We start from the raw sequence: 20,656 nt of genomic DNA on the forward strand, positions 1-20,656 counted from the left end.
TTCGGCCCGCCTTGATTGAACCGTAATGGTCCTTGTTCCGATTCGGTCATGATATACATGTTAACCCTCCTAAAAGGTTGCGGGGTTCGTCTTCCAGTTCTTTCAATTGAATACGCACTATTTGGTAAGTACTGATGGGAGTTCCTACGGCTATGAGGAATGTCGATATATTGCTTGATATATTGAGCGGAGTTATGAAGTTAGAAGATGGGAATTTACGGCTCTCTAGGCTTCTATTCTGGGAAGTACTTTGAATTAACTGTGTTGTGGTACCTACTTCTGTTGCCACCGCTGTACATGTTACTGACATGACTGACACAGTGCTGAGGTTACGTGTCAGTTTATTATAGTCCAACCTTCTCGTCTGACAAAGGTTATAACGTGACGGTTTCGTTCCCATTAGTTGATCGTCTACTGTGGTTTCTTGTGCGGTTCCCTGCGAATTTCCCGGAGTTTGCTGGCCTGATCCTAGTTCGTCTCCGAATCGTCGAGTTCCAGCTCCAGAGGCACCAACCGATTTAGTGGTCTTCTGACCTTCCTCATGAAGATAGTATGACAGATGCCTTTCTAACCGTGCCTTCGTTGTTTCTCATAAGTTCAACCACGCGACCCATTTTCCACGTGTATCGAGGTCATCACAGATCAACATTACTTGTCTCATCTCTGGAGTAGTGCGCGATCCGCGCTTAGTTGTTACATCTGGTTGGTGCTTCTCTCGTATAGGCGTCAGGTACTGCTCTTGACATTGCTGCCAAATTTGCTCTGATTATGTCAGAGCTTTCATTGACGTTTATTGTAGCTTCGCCTGTGAAGCCAGCCACTCGGCTGGCGTTGCGGTGTCGGAATCATCTGTCTGAGCATCTCCTGTTTGAAGCGGAGATGGTACTGCAAACTCATTCTGAATGAAGTCAATAGGTCGCAAAACGCTCTGCGAATCGTTCTCCGCTCCCACGTATACTAGAGGTCGTGTATTTAGCATGCTTTCGATCTCGACAATAAGAGTTCCCAACTCTTCTCTTGAAGGGGTCGTTTTCCCTCGCGACTTGCACATTTCCAACTTAAGCGACCTATTGACCGACCTGGTTAAGCGCTCATATGCATATCCTTGCTACACTCGTGTCCTTCCTTCTCGTTTCGAAGCATTCTGATGAATGACGATGATGATGACTAACGTGAATGTGGAGGTGTTGCCGCTCGTAATGGTTTTTTGTACGGTCCCGGTCCTAGGACCGAGACTACGGGCCAGCTAAGTGAGGAGGTACGATTCCGGTGCCATGCTGCTAGCTTGCTAGTGCGACAAGCCGACCGAGGACAACACCCCGTCGCGTCATACTGCTAATGTCTACAATATGTTCTGTGTGGAAGTCGTGAACTGGCAGACAGTCTCAGAAAACGCCGTGTTGACATATGCTGTGTACAGGAGACTTGCTGGAAAGGCTCCAAGTCAAGGGATTTAGGCTATGGCTACAAGCTCATCTACCACGGGGTGGTTCGACTATCGGATCGCCTAATGGCTGCAAAAGTAGACACAGGAGAAGTGGAGTTGCGAGTCGTCTCTGCTCATGCGCCACCATGTGGATTGTAGTGAAGAAGAGATGGCGTGCTTTTGGGAAGATCTGGAGCAGTACGTCCAGTTTTTGGAAGGAGAAGAACTTCTAATCGGAGAAGACTTCAACGGACATGTCGGTCCTCGGGAAGACGGGTTCGAGAGTGGTCATGGAGGATACGGCTATGGAGCTTGTAACGACGACAGGTTGCGAATCCTGGAGTATGCTGTTGCAAGTGACTTGATCATTGCTAACACGCAGTATCGGAAAAGAAAATCGCATTTGATCACATACACTAGGGGCGGTCGTCAAACACAAATAGACTTCTGGATGTTATGCCGATGGGATCACCAACTTCTGCAGGATTCAGAAGTCGTCTCTACAGACCATGTCGCTGCCCAACACCATTTGCTCGTTATGGACTTGAAAATCTTCCGTCCAAGGGAGAGACTGAAACACAGCGCATCAAATGGCAGAATGTGAAGGATCGAAAGGAAGTATTCTCCGCGTCCGTGGCTCCATCTACACTTCCCCACCCTACCCGTAGAGTGGAGGAAATGTGGGTGCGAGTAAAGAGAGTCTCGGCGGAATTTCGAGCATGCCCCGGTCATGCCTCGTCAGAGCAATCAGCAATGATACATGTCCTAAAGAGATTCACTTTCGTTGGCACCTAAATAGCTGACTCTGCTTACCTACCGCTAATCATGTGCTGCATCACCGGCTAGGATATAATTCATTATCTACTAAATTGTATTGGAGAATCAGAGACATTCGCTACAATTTTGTGACGTGAGGTGATCTCAACTCAACATTGTAACCGTACCAAAAGCAAGAGAAATCTTCGCGTAAAGTATGAGATAAGAATGTATCTAATAGCTTCAAATTACGTGCGTAAAAATTTTTGTTAAAACGGAATATTCCAGCTTTCAAAAGTAACGATAATGAGAATTATCGTTATCCTGTAACTCCCAAGCTTTTTTTGTAGCCTTATTTATTTCTGGACAGAGGGACTTTCTGTATCTCTGACTTCTTGGAACCTACAGGAAGAGAGAGTTCAAATTTGATAAGATTTCTAGACTTTGAAGGTGATATAAAGACAAACTCACTCCCTTTCTTTATTAGAACACCCTACAAAATCCCATGTACTATCTGACACTATTATTGTTTTACTTATTCGGTAACTTCGACAGCTCACACCACTCTTCTTTACATATTTCCTCGTAACTGCGCAGTTTTCTGCGTCTCTGCGGCTAGAAGAGCATCTAAGACGGTTGTCTGCCGCTCCATGAGCGACTGAAGGGTGACCTCGTCGAGGTATGTTTGCGTGTCCGGCGGCATATTCACTGGACACCTTATGTCTCAGAGGCATTCGCGTATTTGAGCTTGGTCTTCTCGTATGAGTTACCACAGTTGAGCACTTCCCAATAAAATCAACGGTTTAACAGCTGTGCACGCTTGCACATGCATTGCATCGATTGACGTTCAGATTGCGTTTGATGATAAACGTGACATCTTCATCTAGCACTGGAGGAGTTCGAAAATTGCAAGTGAGCTTGGTGCAGGTGAGAAGTTCTAACGAATATGGATCTTCTTTGTCGTCCCATATCTCCATGGGTACCTTTCGGCTTATGCATTCCTGTACGCGCAAAGTTGTCGTACTTAATGTTGGTAGACATAGTTTTTCTGCCAGCGATCAGTGTAAGACACCCGAATCTAATAGTGCCGCTACTTTCCTCAATCTACGCCGTGGGGGATCCATAATGATGATTTCTCCTATCGGTAGATATGTTTCTTGAATACAAAGGATACTTTCGCTCGAATGGAGTCTAGCTACTGCATCGTCTTGCTGTTCGATACGCGCCGTGTTCTGTTCTCGATGTTGATTGTTCAACTGATGAGTCGTTGTTGAAGTAAAGTTTGGTTTTTGATTAACCTTCGCTTTTCCTGTCCTCTAATGACGGATACTGGTTTCTCCTGTCGTGGTGTTGATGCTGCTGTAGCTGTCGTCGCTTCGAAGCATCAGGATGTATGATATCTTCCTTGACATTCGAAACACACGCGCTTCTTACACTCTCTCACTTTTAATTCTAATAGGAGAGTTCTCTGAATCGTGCTTTGCGTCCATGGTGTTCGATCCTTCTGTAAGCCACGTAAGGGCTCTTAATTGGTCTTGCAGTAGAGCTGTGTATTGCACAGCAGAGTAGGGTTTGATTATCGATTTTCATGAGGACGACTTGCTGTCCGTCCTTTTTCCTTTGTACCTTTTTTTAAAAAGTTTTTTTTACGTATAAAAAAAGACTTTGAGGAAAAATCTCCTGAGGAGAAATGACAAATTGTTATTCTCCACAAGGTTTACCATCCTAGAAGATGAATTGAGCGAGAATTGAATATATTAGCGTCTTGCTGCCCGAACAGAGCTACCTAGTGGCGGGCGTGGAGCAGCTCCACTGCTGAACTCCGACAGGAGCGCTACCCAACTAATGGTAACTACTGATAAAGTATGTTAGATTGAAGGGCTGCTTCCATTGCGACAACGCTTACTGGAGCATGGTGCAAATTGAATGGCAAGATCTTTGGAATACAAATTTTCTATCTGATCATTTTATGATTGGTTGCGTCCAGCTTGTTGCAAGAAGATAAAGGCGAGATGGCCAGCGAAGCTCAGAACAAGTAAGGAAAGCGGGATTATGCGTATAATGTGAAACGATGCAACATAATAAATGATATCATATCTGAGTTTTCCGTTTAAAAAAGGACAGTTTATAGCACTCCAAAAATCTTCTGACGTAATAGGTGAAGAATCTTCCAAAACTCACAGCACTCCAACTAAGGATTTGCTTCATTTTGTCCGGGTATCACCTTGATCACCTTGACTCCCGTTGATCTTCGAACTGGTCGAGCGGACACCAGTAATCCTTCCATTTGTCCCGATCGCGTGTTAGGGTCGCCCAGTGGTTCCTTTTTTCACGTGGGACACGAAGAGCATCATATTTTTCTTCGAAGGACTTCGTAAAGAAATCTGACCATCGGATCGGCGGTCTTTCTGTAGTGCGCTTAATATCGCGGGGAACCCAGTCGCTCACGGCTCTGGTCCAACGGTTGTCGTTAAAGCGCATCATGTGTCCGGCCCACCTTATTTTACTTTCCTTGACAAACACAGCGACGTCTCTAATCGTCGGTCGCTGACGTGGGAGAGAACATCAAATCCCGTCCCTCACGTGCGTGAAAGGGGATACTCGTAGCATCACTCTCTCAATTGCGCGTCCAATGACGCTCACCGCGTTTTCTTCCTGCTTGCGAAATGTCCAGGTTTCCGAAGCAGAGGTCAAAGCAGGAAGTAAGGTGGTGTTGAAGAGGTGAGCACGGAGTGCGGTGTTATTGGTCTTCTTCTCCACATCCTCGATGCTCTTATACGCTCCCCAAGCCGCTCACTGCCCAGCTCGGGGGTCAGGTCGTTCATCATGTTCAATTTCCGACCCAGATAAACGTAGCTGGCGCACTCGAATATGTTCATTCCGTTGAGCGTGAATGGGGCATCCGAGACCCATCCGTTCCGCATGAACATCATCTTTCGCAGATTCAGCTGAAGAACGATGCATCCACATGTTTCGTCGAATTCAGTCACGAATCATGAAATCTATCATCCTATGCCTAAATTTTCGACGAAGAAAATTGAAAAAAGGGTTGATAAAAAGGACGGTTATAACTTTACAAAAAAGTCACTACTGTTATTTTTTATTGGTCGGTGTAGGCTAGCGAAGCGAACACTACAAAAATTCTGAGGTCCGGCTTTAGCCGGACGTTTGACTGGACCCAGACTGGACTGGACTGGTACGAAGTTAGTCCGTGTGTATGTGTGTGTATGTGTGTGCATGTGTGTGTATGTGTGTGCATGTGTATGTGTGTATGCGTCTATGTGTGTATGTGTGTATGTGTGTACGTGTTTGTGTGTACGTGTGTGTGTATGTGTGTATGCGTGTGTGTGTGTATGCGTGTATGTATGTATGTGTGTGTGGTGTGTGTATGTGTGTATATGTGTGTATGTGCGTATGTGTGTATGTGTATGTGTGTATGTGTGCATGTGTGCATGCGTGTGTATGTGTGTGTATGTGTGTGTCCTTTCCTCAAGATGTTGTGTTGGCCAGTTCTAATCATTTCAATAATGGATTAAAAACATAACTAGCGAGTGTGTGTGTGACGAAATTCCGAAAGGGGGGTGCAACGGGTCCCGCGGCGTCGGATTGGTGCGCAGGTGCCGCAAAACTGTAAAATGGGGTGCGATGGGTCGAGTGGTGTGGAATTGGTGTTCTTTGGTCCGGTAGTATTACACAGTAACTTCGTGATGGTGTTGCAAAAGGTTAATGTGACGTTGCAACCGTTTCATATCTGCGGCTACTAGCTGTGTTGCGTTTCACATCTACGTCATCTTCGCGCGTCTACTTCTTTGCACGTTTCTCTCACGATAGTAACATCACTTCATCAGAAAGTGGAAACACGCATGCAAGCGGCTGCTTAAATAGAAGCAAGCAGTTTATGTGATATGGGGAGGAACGTTATCTTTATCAGTACTACGATGTTGTTCACGTCATTTTATGGTAAAACATCATTCTGTGGTAACTGCTAGGGGAAAACAGAAGGAACACCTATCCTTTGAGTAATACTTTCAAATTGTGATCGTGATGATGAATTGATTCAAATCGAAGGAGTGTTTGAAGCTGAAGTCTGAATATTCTCCAAGTGTAGAACCGACTCGTTTAAAAAAAAAAACTATAACATCTTTCCCCTTTATTTATAATAAAAAAAAGGAATCGAGGAAGAAAGAATCGTTAGATCAACACAATTCTAATTTGAGAGTATAACGCACTACTATTAATTTTCATTGATCAGTACAGGGGAGCGAAGCGAACACCACAGAATGTCTAAAGTCCGGCTTTGGCCGGACGTTCAGACTGGCATATACAAGTGAGCTAAATCAGATGTGTGTGTGTGCGTGTGTGTATGTTTGTGTTCGCGATAGAAAACGATGGATGCAGCGACTGAACATGTTCTAGTGTTTCTGAAATATAAATTATTTATTCAAATAGAAGTTTATCCAAACAGTGGTGCTGGCGCTGGTTAGGAAAAATAGCGAAGAGACGAATGGAAAATGTTCAATGGTGTTTGGAAAAGTTAGTGATGTGCTCATTGCTTAGCATCAGTGTATTCAAAACATTTGAACATGGATGCTTGAAGAGGTACTACAAGAGGGTATGCCTGTAACCTATTTAATGTTTGTTTAAGTTGATGAACCAATAAGGTTTCACTACGACGTTTGAAGTGTATCTCCTTTCTTTGAAAGAAGATGTATCTTCACACAATTACGATCATATAATGAAAATAATTCCAATGAAAATAAATAATTCATATAATATACTTCAAAAGAAGCCGCGTATACAAGTCTGATTGCTACTTGCTCGTGCTGTTCCTGCTGTAACTAAATCAATCAGGCATTCGAATGTACGCATTGGGAACGTACGAGCTATATAACTAGAACTGTTACTTGGCGAAACATTCCCATATGTTGCAAAAAGATGCTGTCGGAGAACAATAAGGAGGTCTGTGATGAACTCAATGCGGTGATGTCTAAAATACCCACCCAGTACGTGGTCATTATAGGAATCGATGCAAATGCGAAGATGAGATTTGAACAACAATAACATATGCTAGGAAAAGGGTATTATCCGGCAGAGCGCACGTCGGACAACGGTGACCGTCTGGTCGACTTATGTGAACAGACGCGCCTCATCAACCCTTCTACGTTTAAAAGAAATGAACGACGCCATCAGCTCAAGAGGCAGGGGATCAACCTTACTGACGCCTGAAAAGCAGCGCAAACGGAAGAGAGCTCATAAAAATCAGCTCGACTACGTTTTGATGAGAAACATTCCTCAGTAAGACATGCGAAAATTTAGAGCTGTTTGAGACGTCGCGTTCGACTCTGCCCTTCCAGTTCTTCCCAGCTTCAAGATAGATTCCACAGTACGAACCCAGAAGTTCCTCTTCAACCGAAAATCCACATGGCATGTTTGAAAGACGAAGAATGCAGAACGAAATTCCGCCAACGTGTGTCTATTCTTGTTGGAGTACGGACCAGGAAGAAGCTTCGCGACGCGGATTCCTTCACAAAGTGCATCCAGAATGCTGCAAGGGGAACGCTCTCGGTTCTATTGCCGCGGTAAAAGTTTGCCTTTGCATCTGCGGAAACAAAATCCACGTAAACTTCTTCATGCGTCGCTCTCAGCACTAGCAGTTTCAGCCAGGAAAAGCATTTTAGAAGTAAGACGCGTCGCCAGTTGAAACGTAACGGTGAGAACGACTGGACGTCAAGAGCGAAGGAGTTTGAAAATAGTGGAAAGACTAGAACTTGCGGAACGCCTATACTTTGTTGAAACAGTATAGCGGCAAGATGAAAGGATGTTCTCCAGTCCCCAACACTGGCAACGGAGTCGCTGTCAGGAAACAAATCATAACCATCTGGAGGGAACACTTCAACATCTTGGAGAACCGTCATCAGTCACGACCAAAGTACACCACGGTCAGCGAAGAACCACCGACCAATTATTCGTGAACAGGTGGAGCTCATTTGTTGGGGGCGACTCGAAACCGCCTTCCTTGCACCTCTCACTCACTTGATTGCAGGTTTGTGGCCGGACCGACGCGCGGGATATTATGAGTTCATCCTGGCACAGCAGAAACAGGGAGTCCATCCCCTGAATCCCCACGCGCCTCAAGGAAGGGAATGGATCGCTTTTGCTCCGTGATTAGCCTCCTATCCGCCATCTGAGGACGCGCCACGTAGTCTTGCGACTAACCGCCTGTGATACCTCTAATGAAAGAGATTCGTGGAAATTAAAGCGTGATGTAGTTACAAGTCCATGTTATTTTGTGTGGTGTTCTGATGAGAAGGCGGAGTGATTTTTTTTTCTGGATATTACCTTCAGGAAATCTTATCTTCTTTTTTCTTTTTTATCTTTTTCTTTTCTTTTTTTCTCTTTTTTTAAAATTTTTTTTCTAGGAGGTCAGAGATATAGAAGGTCCTTCTGTCCGGAAATAAATTAGGCTGCAAAAAGGTTTGGAACTTGCAGGATAACTATCCTCACTAAAGTATTGCGTTCCATCAAGATAACGCCAGACCGCACACATCTTTAACAACAAAAAGCTGCAAGGGTTTGGGTAGGTGGTTCTATCGACCCGCTGTATAGTCCAGGCCTAGCACCAAGTGACTATCTCTTTTCGAGCATTTGCAAAATTTTCTTGATGGTAGAAAACTGGCCTCAAGAGAGGCTTGTGAAAATGAGGTGACGCAAAGTAATCACGTTAGCTAATAAGGACGCGGACATTTTCAATTGCGAAATTATGAAATTGTCATGAAAAACGGACAAAAATTATCGAACAAAACGGCGCATATTTGGTCTAAGTCGGTTAGTCTTAGCTATGTTGATTTCACCGTTGAAATAAAGCGAAAAAATGCTCACAACTTTTTACTTCACCTAATACGAATCGCGAATTTTGATAATTGATTGATCAATTGATGATGTCTGCTCGGTTATAATGTGATTTTACTGGGAAAGCGTGAGAGCTGGTCATTGAGGATCAATCCTACCGTCTTCTTCTTTTCTCTTTGATTTCTTGATGAATAATAGCAACAATATTTGCACAAATGTGTATTTGTCTTTTATCACCATTTTCCATTATTTCTGAGAAAAACTGTTATAATTGTCAATACGTGAGTGAATGTCTGTTACTGTATGGCTTTGATACATGCATAGGTGCGGAGCGAGAGGATTATGCCATGCCGTGGACATATCATGCAACCTTTGTCCCCATCTCGCACTCAGAGGAAATACTTCGTCCAATAACAGCACACTGACACGCTATGAAAAAATACTATCTTCCAACATCTAAGTAGAAATTCATTGAGATTTCTGCGATTGAATTGCAGCAGTCACGAAATCATAGTACACTAAGGACGTTAATTTATCACTCATTTATTTTCTCCTGTTATGCTCATTCTTTTTTTAGTTTCGATGCACTTGATAAGAACCAGAGGATCGAGTTTGAGAGGAATAAGGAACGCTTCAACTTTCTCAAGGTCAGTGGCTAGATCAGAACCTACTCGAACTACGCTTTATTTACGTTTACGTAGAAGGCTTGTATAAGAATACATGGACAGGTAGGTAATGGTAATGCTCATGTTTAGTATCATGTTGCACATGTTATGTGAAACAAACGGGTCACGTAGATAATTGGTGTGCGTGTACATATATATACATATACATATATACATATATATATATATACATATATATATATACATGCATATATATATACATATATATATACATATGCATATATATATACATGTGTATATATATATATGTATATATATACATGTATATATATACACGTACACCAAGTATCTATGTATGTATATATATATATAATACATATATATACATATATATATATACATATACGCACACTAATTATATATGTATATATATATATATATATATATACACATTAATTATCTACGTGATCTTGATGCTCAACAGACGACCCCTCAAAATGTTGTGTTGCCTTAAAAACATAACTAGCGAGTGTGTGTGTGTGTGTGTGTGTGTGTGTGTGTGTGTGTGTGTGTGTGTGTGTGTGTGTGTGTGTGTGTGTGTGTGTGTGTGTGTGTGTGTGTGTGTGACGAAATTCAGGAAGGATTGTTGCGCAGGCGCCACAAAACTGTGAAATGGGGTGCGACGGGTCCAGTGTTGTGGAGTTGGTCTTTGGTGCGGTAGAATCACGCAGTAACTTCGTGAGGATGTTGCAGAAGGTAAATGTGCGCTGCGTACCGTTTCATTCCTGTGGCCACTAGCCGTGTTGCGTTTCACTTCCACGACATCTCCGCGCATCTACTTCTTTGCACGTTTCCCTCACGATGGTAACATCATTTCATCAGAAAGTGGAAACACGCATGCAAGAGACTGCTTAAATAGCGCAGGCTGTTTATATGATCAGACGTGGAACGTTATCTTTATTAGAACGATGATGTCGTCCACGTCATTTCATATTGAATCATCATTCGTTGTTGGTAACTGTTAGGGAAAAACAAGATGAAATCCCATACTTCGAGTAGTACTTTCAAATTGTTTCTACCTTAAATTGACATTGAAGGAGTGTTCGGAGTTGAATTTTTAATACTCTTCAAGCGTAGAACTGACGAGTTTAGAAAGAAAACTATGAAGTCTTTCGTCTTTATTTATAATAAAAAAGAGGAAGAAAGCGTTGTTAGATTACCACAAATCTAACTTCAGAGAATAATACACTACTATTAATTTTCATTGATCAGTGAAGGAGAGCGAAGCGAAAACCGCACAGTCTGAAGTCCGTAACTCAACGCAATCAGGCGTTCGAGTGTACGCATTGGAATCATACAAGCTTTATAATCCGCATTGTTATATGGCGATTCCCAAACATTGCAAAAAGGTTCTGTCGTCCAGCACATTGCCAGACCCCATAACCTGAAAGGTCAACTTCCAGAAGGGAGTACAGAATCTTTGACAACAGCCATTCGATTCGTCGCGCTGAACTGCCGAACACTATCGAGTGAACTCCAACAAACTGTCTAGGCTTCTGCGATATCTCTGTGGGCCGTTTGTTGCGCTGCAAGAAACATGCATCGGAAATCGGCCCATCATCAGCATCGAAAATTACACCAATATGCTGCGGCCTATGGATGCGCTTTTTCACGACTGCGAGATCGCAGGTGTAAATTCTGTATCGTAAGTGCTCACGCACCTACGAAAACCGCTGAGGATAAGGACCAACTTGTGTCTATTCATGTTGGAGTACGGACCATGAAGAAGCTTAGTGATGCGGATTCCTTCACAAAGTGCATCCAAGACGCTGCAAGAGAAACGATCCCGGTACAGTTCTGTATGTGTCGCGCGCAGCACTGGTGACTTCAACCAGGGAAAGCGTCTTAGAAGGAACTTGCGTCGCCAACTGGAACAAGACCGAGATAACGAGTGGGCGTCAAGAGCGAAGGAGTTGGAAAAGGAGGACAAGAACCCGCGGAAAGAGCTGATTTATTAAAGAAGTATAGCTTCAAAATGAAAAGATGTTCTCCAATCCTCAACACTGCTAGTGGAAAGGCTGTCGATGGAGCAACCCTTCCAATTTGTAGACATCACTTCAAGACTTTGCAGAACCAGCAAGCGCCGTCAGCTACTGAACTCGAGCACGTTCATGGGCCGAAATATGCGGTTAACAACGAACCACCGACCGAGTCGGAGGTTCTGCTCTGTATCCAAGAGATGAAAAATGGAAAATCTGGTGGAGACGACGGGATTAGCGCAGAAATGCTGAAATATTTTTCTCCATCTCGCATTCGTGTGACAAAGATCATCCGTTCAATGTGGATCGACGAAAGGATACCTGATTCGTGGAGACACGCTATCATAATTCCCCTCCACAAGAAGTTATCCGTCGCGAACCCTAGAAATTATCGAGAAATCTCTTTGCTGCGTGTTATGTACAATGTATTGGAACGGATTATCCCGCAGCGACTCATTAAGCATCGCGAAGAAACAACGCGCAACGAGCAAGCTGGCTTTCGTCCTGGCCGATCTACGATTGACCAGGTGTTCATCGTTAAGAGATTGATCGAAATCTGGGAGCGGTATTCGAAGCTGATGCAATTAGCTATTCTGTACTTTGAAGCCGCGTTCGACTCTCCTCACCGAGGCCGTCTTCTCAACGCGCTTCGCCACGTTCCTGGAGTACCAGGAAAGTTCGTTCGCTTGCTTCATAACATGAATCAACGAACAACTGCTGCAGTTCTAAAACCAGCTGGATGTACAAATCTGTTTGAGGTGGTAACTGGAGTAAGACAAGGGACAGTGGCAGGACCTTTCTTGTTCAATTTCGCCTTTGACCAAATTATGCGAAGAACAGTAGATCAGTATCCTCCTGACATCGTCTTAACACCATCAGAGTGCCCCTTGACTGATCTCGAGTACGCCAACAATGTTGTTATAGTCACGGAAAACAGAACGAAACTTCAACATGTTATAAATCTTCTGACAAAGCTGGCTGCAGCCTGCAGCAGATGTGGATCTTCTCGATAGAACTCGTCGATGAGTTCTGTTATCTAGGCTGTACGCTGAAGAACAACAGCATCTACGAGAAATATATTCAGCAAAGATGCGCTAAGGCCACTTCTGCGTTTATCTCCTTAACGGAATGCCTGTGGTGGATCCATCACCAACGAAGTCAAGCTGCGAGTCTACCTATCCGCAATTCGCCCCATTATGATGTACGGATTGGAGACTTGAGCAGCACCATCTACGGCGATGGAGAGGCTCGATTGCACGGAACGAAAGCTGCACAGACGGCTACTTGGCTACTTTTGGCCCAGGGTATGCCACAATGAAGATCTTTACGCAGAAACGGGTGTGGTATACCGGCGGATGACACGTGGAAGATATGAACGTCTTGCACCGCCATCGAAAGTGACTAGAGTAATTCGTCTTTGCTTATTTGGTCATATATTAAGGAGGCTGGCACATCGCCTTGTTCAACGAGTTTTGAGGAGTTTGTCCTGTTCTGGCTGGAAGAAGCCGCCTGGCCGAAAACGGAAGTTCTGGACTGAGGTGGTGAAAGAGGACCTGAAGACACTCGGCGTGGATAGGCAGTTCAGGCGAGACGTAAGGTTCCGCAGAATATGGAATAGCGACGAATGGGTTGATTCTGTGCAAGAAGATCGAGAAAGTTGGGCTGAGCTATGTTCAAGGACGGCACACCTCAGCGAAGATGCGGGTAATCGCGTCAGGCGATGACATCAGGCCGCCGATTAAGCCAAGTAGTAGTTTTCGGCAGTTGACACGTGATCCGGTCCAAACGAACATGGCGTGAAACAGTATTAGAAATATCTGAAGTGTACCAATTATCGGTTCCTCTCCTTCAACTATACCTGTCCTGTCTCAGTGTGTTCACAAACAGTTTTGCTAGTTCAATGCTTTGCCGGTACAAGTGAAGCGAACGAACATGCATGTTTCCACGAAAACGGAAGAAAGTCGTGCGATGTAGATTTAAACTATGTGCCATTGTCAATGACAAATATCTGTCGGTTTCTGAACTGTGCGAAGACCTTTCTCGCAAGGGCGATAATTGCGGTCGTCGAGGGTTCTCATCTGGATCTTTTCGGAACACTTCGAGCCCACATTTCTTTGGTGAGGAGTGTAACTGAAATCTAAGGAGATCCTTGGCGTAGAGTGAGAGCCGATGAGCCTTGACGAGACGAGAGCACATGGTGTTTCAATATCCTCGGTATCACGATGCGACTGGCGGTCAGCAGACAGTTGTTAAAATTTGTTAGCATATCTCGATGGATGTAGTAGTGCTAAATTGCAGAGCTGCTATCGATATTAAATCAGAGTCAAGTACTGATGTAGTTGATCACTTGCTGGAGAAGACGGTTGTGGCTGTCCGGAAGGTTTCGGAGGAGACAGAAAGATGGTTGCATTTGTCGGCGAAATCGGCGTTGAGCTCGGCATCGACGTTAGCAATTACATAGTCATCTTTCTCCAACGGTTGTGATGAGAATGAATTGTGATAATGCATCCACTTCTGCAGAATCATTCCCTTGTTGTTGACGTACTCGAACAGTGAAGTTGTGATTGAGTAGCGTATCGTTGAAGACGGTTGGCACTGTAGACTGAGATCTTCTGCGCAGTTTCGAGGGTAAAGATAAGTGGCTTGCGATACGTCTCCAGCACAAAGTGACGTCCGCGGACAAAGCGGAAGAATTTCTGCACAGGGAAGAAATTCAATAGTTCTGCCAGGACGATGTCGTCAAAGTTGGCAGCGATTTCATGCAGGCTCCTCGGTATGTGTTAATCGCCATCAGCGGGCGTAAGTCTTCATCCATTTCCATCTGGAAGTATGCTTCGGCGAGGAAAAGCTGAAGAAATAGTAATCTCCATTCAGCCTGGGGAAACTGGCGTTGCGTGTTGGAATCAGGGGATGTTGCTGCTCAAGTACGCAGTTCAGTCCAGTTGGGAAGTTCGCACAGAGCCAGACAGAACTATTTTTCTTCCGAACGGCAACAATAGGAGCAGCCCATTCAGAACTGTCGACAGGCGATAGTAGGTTAGCAGACACCAAATAATCTATCTCGTGTGAGATGTGAGAAAGAGTGGCATATGGAAGAAGGCGGCTCACCTGGAAGAGAGGGTTTAGATCTGGCTTCAATGTGAGCCTTGCCTTCTGTATCCTTTACAGAATCGTTGAAAGAGAAATTTATGTTGTGTAATCCAGAGTCCCAGTAGCAACATTGCACAAGCTAGATAGCAATTTTCTCTCCCGATTACCCATCAATGTCGAAGTTGCACACAAAGTGTCCGCGAGCGCTTGTCACTCGCGAATTTTAGCATTATGAAAGGTGGTAGCAACTATTGTGATCTAGTCCTTGTAGTTCAGTTGGTGACTTCATGAAGGCGCATGCGTACGGTAGATCCGTTGATTTTCCCTTCGATAGATGCGCTTGATCTATCTGATTTTGATGTCTGCAGAGGCGACGGTAACAACGTTGCCTGCAATTCTGTGCATTTCTGAATGTGGTTTCTTCTTTCTGGCGAAGTTTATTTATTCATTTATGTCAGTTAACTAATTAATTGGTTTATTTTTTTATTTATGCACTTCAGAGCAGTGGATGAAGGAAGTAAGAAAAACACAGGACAGAAAGTAAGGGAATATACGAGCGTTTTTGAAAGAAATTTAGCAACAGACAATAAATAAGTAAGAAATAGGAAGCTCTCTTGTGTCCAATCGACCTGTAATAGCACGTCTTGTTGATAAAGTTTCAGTCGTTGCCCTGGGCGATCCTCCACTGTAGAAGAACTACGAAGCCAGATCCCGAGTTTGGTTCTTCCTAATAAGGACGACGCCGACTACGGAAGGTGAGGACGAAAGTTGGTTTCCAAAGAGATTCGCATCTTGCCGAATTTCAATGAACTGTTGAATCCTTGCGCAGAGATCATTTACCGACGGCTGTGAGCATCTTGTGTAGAGCAAGTACACATATGTCGGCGCCTTCTGGAGGGGTAAGGCCACAGATCCATGCGAGGCGTTTCATCTGCTCGGTTATGATGTCGTTGAACTCGGCCATCTTACGTCGTCATTTGACCAATCTGATGTAGTCACGAAGTGATTCGCCATTGCGTTATATCTTCAAGCGAGTGTAGCGGACGAAGAGTAACGTCTTATTTCCAAATAGCTAGTTTCTTCAATGTCTTCAGAGGTAATTTCGGAAGTCTCCTTAGGTAAAATAGTTTTTTATGGTATCTTTTCGGAAGTCTGTAGTTCCTTAATCGTGAGTAATTGACGGCGTGGGGCAGCCATTGTCTGGATCTAAGCTGAACTCCGGTCGTGTTGAAAACAAGTTGCTGACGAACTCGATAGTCGTGATATTGCGGTAGTGGAGCTGATAGATACGGTGGAGAAGGTTCGTTCCATGATGGTATTGATAATCTCTTGTTGCTGCCTCATCTGCGCATTCAGAATCAAACGAAGCGCTCCTACACCCAGGAATGTTCCTTGACGGGTTGTATTCTTCAATCTTTGTCGCCACTTGTTGTAGCCGAGCGTTGATGGAAGCTTTCTTCAACAATATGTAAAAAAAAACAGTTCTTTCGTAAATTATTTTGGGAAAGACTCCGCCATAGATAAAAATTGGCGGAGTTTCGTACTGCACCGCCCGTCTTTCAGACCTGCCAGGTATTGAGGTTCTTCTTGAATTTTTTTTTTGTGGAATCGTATCTTAGAGTTGAGAATGAGCAGATGTTTGTCGCAGTAGAGAGCGGTGTTCTAAATAGCTTAAAGCCATCACCCCACGAATCTGGGGTGGTATGGATTTCCGATGGCTAATGACTATACAGGGTTGTAGATTGCAGAAACTTGTGGGATAACGCTCATTTCCTCCTAACTGCCGCAGAAAACTGCCCTTAAGATGCGGTGCGTGCACACGGGTGCGCACCAACAAAACGCCTCATAGAAAACAGCGTCCCGGAACCTTCGATGTTCTACTGCATTCGCACCCGTTTCTGCAATCTATAACCCCGTGCAGTCATTAGTCACACCCCAGAATCGTTAGGTGATGCCTTCAAGATTTTCTATCGAATGAAAGTGAAATGGCACGTCTCAGAACGTGGTCAAGTTGAGGTTTGAGAGATGTTGATCATCTTTTTTCGCTACTAATCAGACGTTAATGTGGTTGATCCCGCCACATAAGGCGATGTAGACGACTATTCCTCCTGAACGTGGAAGCGATAAGGTTCATTCACATTGATCGATCAAATGCGACAGAACATCTGTAAATAGGCGAGGCTGTACACATTTACGAAAGTGTGCGCGGATCCACATCAAGAAAGCCCACAGACAATAACATCGATACTGACGAAAATAGAAAATGAATAGGAAGGCTTGTTCATTCCAGTGACTTGCTGAGGTGTTGGAGTGGAATGACCTCAATGTGCAAGCGCATTATTGGTAACCAGTCTGAACGTCCAGCTAAAACCCGACTTCACTTTTTGTGGTGTTCGCTTCGCCCGCGTTTACCGACCAATAAAAATTAACAGTAGTGATATTTTCTGTAAAATTAAAGTAGTTTTTTTCTATTAAAGCTTTCTTTTTATTAAAGCTCACTTGTATATATACGTCTGAACATCGGGCCTTCAGGATGTTTTGTGCTGGACTGTTCTTAACATTTCAATTGATTTGATTTGATTCAGATTTGATTAAATGGCCCGTCTTCACTGGACGTGCGGGCCCCAGCATCTCTTCCACTCGTTTCGTTCCCTCGCCATTGTCATCCAAGATGTTCTCAAGTTTTGTAAGTGACGTTGACGAGGTCCTTGAGCCGCATCCAGCTGAGCTCTCAACTGGTCCATCCGTGTAGCGAACACAACACCCCATCTCGTTGGCGGTCTCCCTCGAGGGCGTTTAACATCTTTTGGGATCCACTCTAGCGTTCTTTTAGTCCATCTGCCGTCGATTATTCTCATGATGTGACCGGCCCATCTATAATATGTTTTGCTTTCGATACATATTCCGCTGGGTCGCGAAGACGGGACATTCCTCTATAAGTCGGAGCTGCGAAGATCGGCTAGGTGTTGTGTGCGCCGGTTAAATTTTAGAAGACATCTCTCAGGAGCTCTGTGGGTAGTAATTAGCTTCCTAGACGTGGCAGCGGTGTCTGCCCACGTCTCCGCTGCGTAACAGAGCGCTGGAAGAACTGTCGAGTCGAACAAATGGGCACGAAGGTCTTGGTCCTTCACTTGGTCCGTAGCTTCCCTGACGGCTGCGAATGCTGCCCACGCGGCTTTCATGCTCCGATGCTGCTTCAGTTCTTCCTTCAAGTCGTTTTCCACGTTCATTGAACGCCCGAGGTATATGTATGACGAAGTTTCCACGATTTGGGAGCCTTCAAGTTATACTCCTCCGTCTTCGCAGTAGGCGTTCTTCATGAACTGTGTCTTCTTTCTGTTTATTCGCAGTACTATTCTCTTCCCTGGTTTGTTCAATTCGTTGGGCATCGTTTCTGCTTCATTGGTACTGCTCGGAAAGAGAACGATGTCGTCTGCGAAACGAAAGTTCGGGAGAAATCTTCCATCAACACGTATGCCCCTTTCTTCCCAGGATAGTGATTTCATTATTCATTGCAATGAAGCCGTGAACAGCTTTGGCGATATAGTATCACCTTGTCGTACCCCCTTTCCAATGGGTATGGTGAGAGGGCGGTGGAAAAGCTGTATCCTAGTCGTGCATCGATCGTAGCAATTGGCTAATGTCCTCACATACGACGCGTCCACACCTTGATCGACCAGCGCTGACAGTATTGCATTCGTTTCTACGCTGTCAAAGCCTTTTTCATAGTCGACGAAGGTTAGAACAAGGGGCAGGCGGTGTTCCCGGCAAACCTCTATGACCATCTACACGGTCTGGATGTGGTCGAAGCAGCTGAACCCTTGGCGGAATCCAGCCTGTTCTTGAGGCAGGGCTTCATCCAGCGTCCTGGATATGCACGTGAGGATGATCTTGGTGAATACTTTGTATAACAAGCTCAGCAAGCATATCGGACGGCAGTTTCGAAGGTCCTCTCGGTCACCTTTCTTGTGGATAAGAACCGTTCGCGATGTCTTTCACTGGTTTGGGATCCTTTCTTTCTGAAGGTAGTATGTCATGTGCGCTGCTAAGATTACATCAAGTGGGTGGCCACCAGCCCGAAGAAAGTCTGCTGATATAAAATCAGGTTCGGGGGCTGTGCCAGGTTTCATGCTCTTGATAGCGTCTCGCACTTCCGAAGGGAGAATCCGTGGTAGAGCCTCACCAGTGGGGATGATCGGGCTTGACACAAGAGTAAATGAACGGAAAAGGTTCGAGTAGAACCTCTCCATAATGATTTCCATCTCACGATGAGAAGATGTGCGAGTCCCGTCTTTGCTCAGCAAGGCTGCTAGCGGAATATTATATTCGCGGAGATCCCTGCCGCACTTCTTCAGACTTGTTCTTCTTTGTGCTGCTTCCAGAATCTTCTTCTTCCTGTATTTCTAAAGATCCTCCTGCAACGCTTTTCTGCAGCTATTGTTTGCTACTAACCGCTCAACGTGCGATGCATTTGGATCAGGCCTCAAAGCCCTTCTTCTTTCCAACAATTCCTTGGTGGTCTTCGAAATTCGATCCAAGTTTGTCGTGCGCGGCTTCGAGACACGCTCAGCACAGGCTCGTTGCCCTCTGAGCGGCATCTCGTAATCCACGTGCTCCTCGATGTGCCAATCACCTTGGAACAAGGAGTCCTCAAGTACGCAATCGTCGTAGACGACTTATTTTCTCCTTCGTTGCCGATAGCAGATGTTCTTTTCCATCGTGTGGCTGAGTCGTATTTTCGCACGAAGGAGACGGCGATCAGAACCACTACAAAAGGATGGTCCTACTGAGACGTCAAGTAGACAGCACCTCCGTTTGGTGAGTATGTGGTCGATCTCCGCACGAGTCGCGCCATTGGGTGATTCCTATGTTCACCGACGATGATCTTTTTTCATGAAAAGAGAGTTCCCATGAAAGAGGCGAGCGGCGAACAACAGCCCGGCGAGACGATTGCCATTTTCATTCCGGTCCCCTAGTCCAAATCTTCCGATCTTGTATTCCTCTTCTGTAGCTTTTCCTAGTTTTGCGTTGAAGTCTCCGCCAACGAATTTGTAGAAGGACTTCTCGTTGCGGATTACTTCCTCCAGCTCCTCGTAAAACGCGTCCAATTCGGGTTCATCAGCTGCTGATGTTGGCGAGTAGCAGTTGATGATACTGATGGGTTTTTGGCGCAGAGGGCGGAGGCGAAGAATGACCAGACGAGGTGACAGGATCTCGTGAGAATCGACAAGATGGACGACAGATAGGTGCAGAAGAGAACCAACACCCGCCTACATTTCGCGACGGAACCTTCTCTCTACGAATGACGAATGTACCGTCATTCATCTGTCTTACGTCGCTCCTTCTGCACTTGGTCTCCTGCAGAGCAATCACGTGAAATTTGATACGCTCTGCAGCTACGAGAAGGGCATGCAGGTCAGCGTCTGTGGGCACTGTTCTCACGTTGTAAGTACACAGTCTGAGACAGTCTCCATGGCGAGTCGTGTGTGTGTCGCCTTGGTCCAGAATCAATGACGTCCTGAGCAACCTGAGATTTGATCGCCTCTCACCGGTAGCCATACCGTCCGACGTCTGAGACGGCAGGGCCCAGTGTGCAGGGTACTGAGGCAGTGTATATGCTGGAGTGGCAAAAAGACTTTTCCCCAAACTAAGCAGCCATGCCACGGCGGGCTTAGATCAGGGAGCCACCTTGCGACATTTTGCCAAGACGGTGGTGAATCTTAGCAGTGGTTTCCGCGTAGCTAGGCTTCCGATTCCGAGAAGTCGGAATGTCGGATGTGTCGAACTCCTCCTCAGCTTGGGAGACCCTGCCGGAGGATGAATCTCCGCTGTGCATCGCGGTTCAAGGCCCAGTGTTACCTCCACGCCAC

General features: G+C 45.1%; 8 protein-coding genes across 11 annotated transcripts in view; 4 read left to right on the forward strand and 4 right to left on the reverse strand.

Moving 5' to 3' along the window:
• RB195_022273 (uncharacterized protein) overlaps positions 1-12,709 on the forward strand; it is a gene marked incomplete at both ends in the record, with an annotated part of 19,663 nt that extends 6,954 nt beyond the window's left edge. The window contains 3 exons of one of the 2 annotated variants that reach the window (XM_064209340.1): positions 7,118-7,185; positions 9,609-9,678; positions 11,789-12,709. In XM_064209340.1, the coding sequence (XP_064065224.1) occupies positions 7,118-7,185; positions 9,609-9,678; positions 11,789-12,709 (1,059 nt within the window). Of the gene's footprint in view, positions 1-7,117; positions 7,186-9,608; positions 9,679-11,620 lie in introns of those variants that run through there. The other variant, XM_064209341.1, reaches the window with a different exon arrangement.
• On the reverse strand, positions 791-1,051 carry RB195_022274 (uncharacterized protein; the record flags this gene model as incomplete). Its single annotated transcript, XM_064209342.1, has 1 exon — positions 791-1,051. One exon carries the CDS (start codon positions 1,049-1,051, stop codon positions 791-793), a length of 261 nt encoding a protein of 86 aa, XP_064065222.1.
• RB195_022275 (uncharacterized protein) lies at positions 1,563-2,030 on the forward strand (the record flags this gene model as incomplete). Its single annotated transcript, XM_064209343.1, has 1 exon — positions 1,563-2,030. One exon carries the CDS (start codon positions 1,563-1,565, stop codon positions 2,028-2,030), a length of 468 nt encoding a protein of 155 aa, XP_064065223.1.
• On the forward strand, positions 11,454-11,675 carry RB195_022276 (uncharacterized protein; the record flags this gene model as incomplete). Its single annotated transcript, XM_064209344.1, has 1 exon — positions 11,454-11,675. The coding sequence occupies one exon, from the start codon at positions 11,454-11,456 to the stop codon at positions 11,673-11,675; it is 222 nt and encodes a 73-aa protein (XP_064065225.1).
• Positions 12,710-12,934: 225 nt separating the features above from the next.
• On the forward strand, positions 12,935-13,420 carry RB195_022277 (uncharacterized protein; the record flags this gene model as incomplete). Of its 2 annotated transcripts, none has more annotated exons than XM_064209346.1 (1): positions 12,935-13,420. In XM_064209346.1, one exon carries the CDS (start codon positions 12,935-12,937, stop codon positions 13,418-13,420), a length of 486 nt encoding a protein of 161 aa, XP_064065226.1. The 2 variants fall into 2 exon arrangements, with proteins under 2 accessions (XP_064065226.1, XP_064065227.1); XM_064209345.1 differs by having other exon boundaries at positions 13,052-13,420.
• Positions 13,421-14,039: 619 nt separating this feature from the next.
• RB195_022278 (uncharacterized protein) lies at positions 14,040-15,750 on the reverse strand (the record flags this gene model as incomplete). Its single annotated transcript, XM_064209347.1, has 2 exons — positions 14,040-14,392; positions 15,627-15,750. 2 exons carry the CDS (start codon positions 15,748-15,750, stop codon positions 14,040-14,042), a joined length of 477 nt encoding a protein of 158 aa, XP_064065228.1.
• A 1,969-nt stretch (positions 15,751-17,719) lies between these two features.
• Positions 17,720-18,016, reverse strand: RB195_022279 (uncharacterized protein; the record flags this gene model as incomplete). Its single annotated transcript, XM_064209348.1, has 1 exon — positions 17,720-18,016. One exon carries the CDS (start codon positions 18,014-18,016, stop codon positions 17,720-17,722), a length of 297 nt encoding a protein of 98 aa, XP_064065229.1.
• Positions 18,017-18,781: 765 nt separating this feature from the next.
• Positions 18,782-20,622, reverse strand: RB195_022280 (uncharacterized protein; the record flags this gene model as incomplete). 2 transcript variants are annotated; one of them, XM_064209349.1, is made up of 6 exons in its annotated part: positions 18,782-19,181; positions 19,239-19,419; positions 19,666-20,056; positions 20,121-20,209; positions 20,336-20,404; positions 20,475-20,622. In XM_064209349.1, 6 exons carry the CDS (start codon positions 20,620-20,622, stop codon positions 18,782-18,784), a joined length of 1,278 nt encoding a protein of 425 aa, XP_064065230.1. The 2 variants fall into 2 exon arrangements, with proteins under 2 accessions (XP_064065230.1, XP_064065231.1); XM_064209350.1 differs by having other exon boundaries at positions 20,121-20,244; positions 20,314-20,404.
• Between the last annotated feature and the right edge of the window lie 34 nt (positions 20,623-20,656).

Source organism: Necator americanus, chromosome X (assembly GCF_031761385.1).
Source record: "Necator americanus strain Aroian chromosome X, whole genome shotgun sequence".
Lineage (NCBI taxonomy): Eukaryota > Metazoa > Nematoda > Chromadorea > Rhabditida > Ancylostomatidae > Necator > Necator americanus.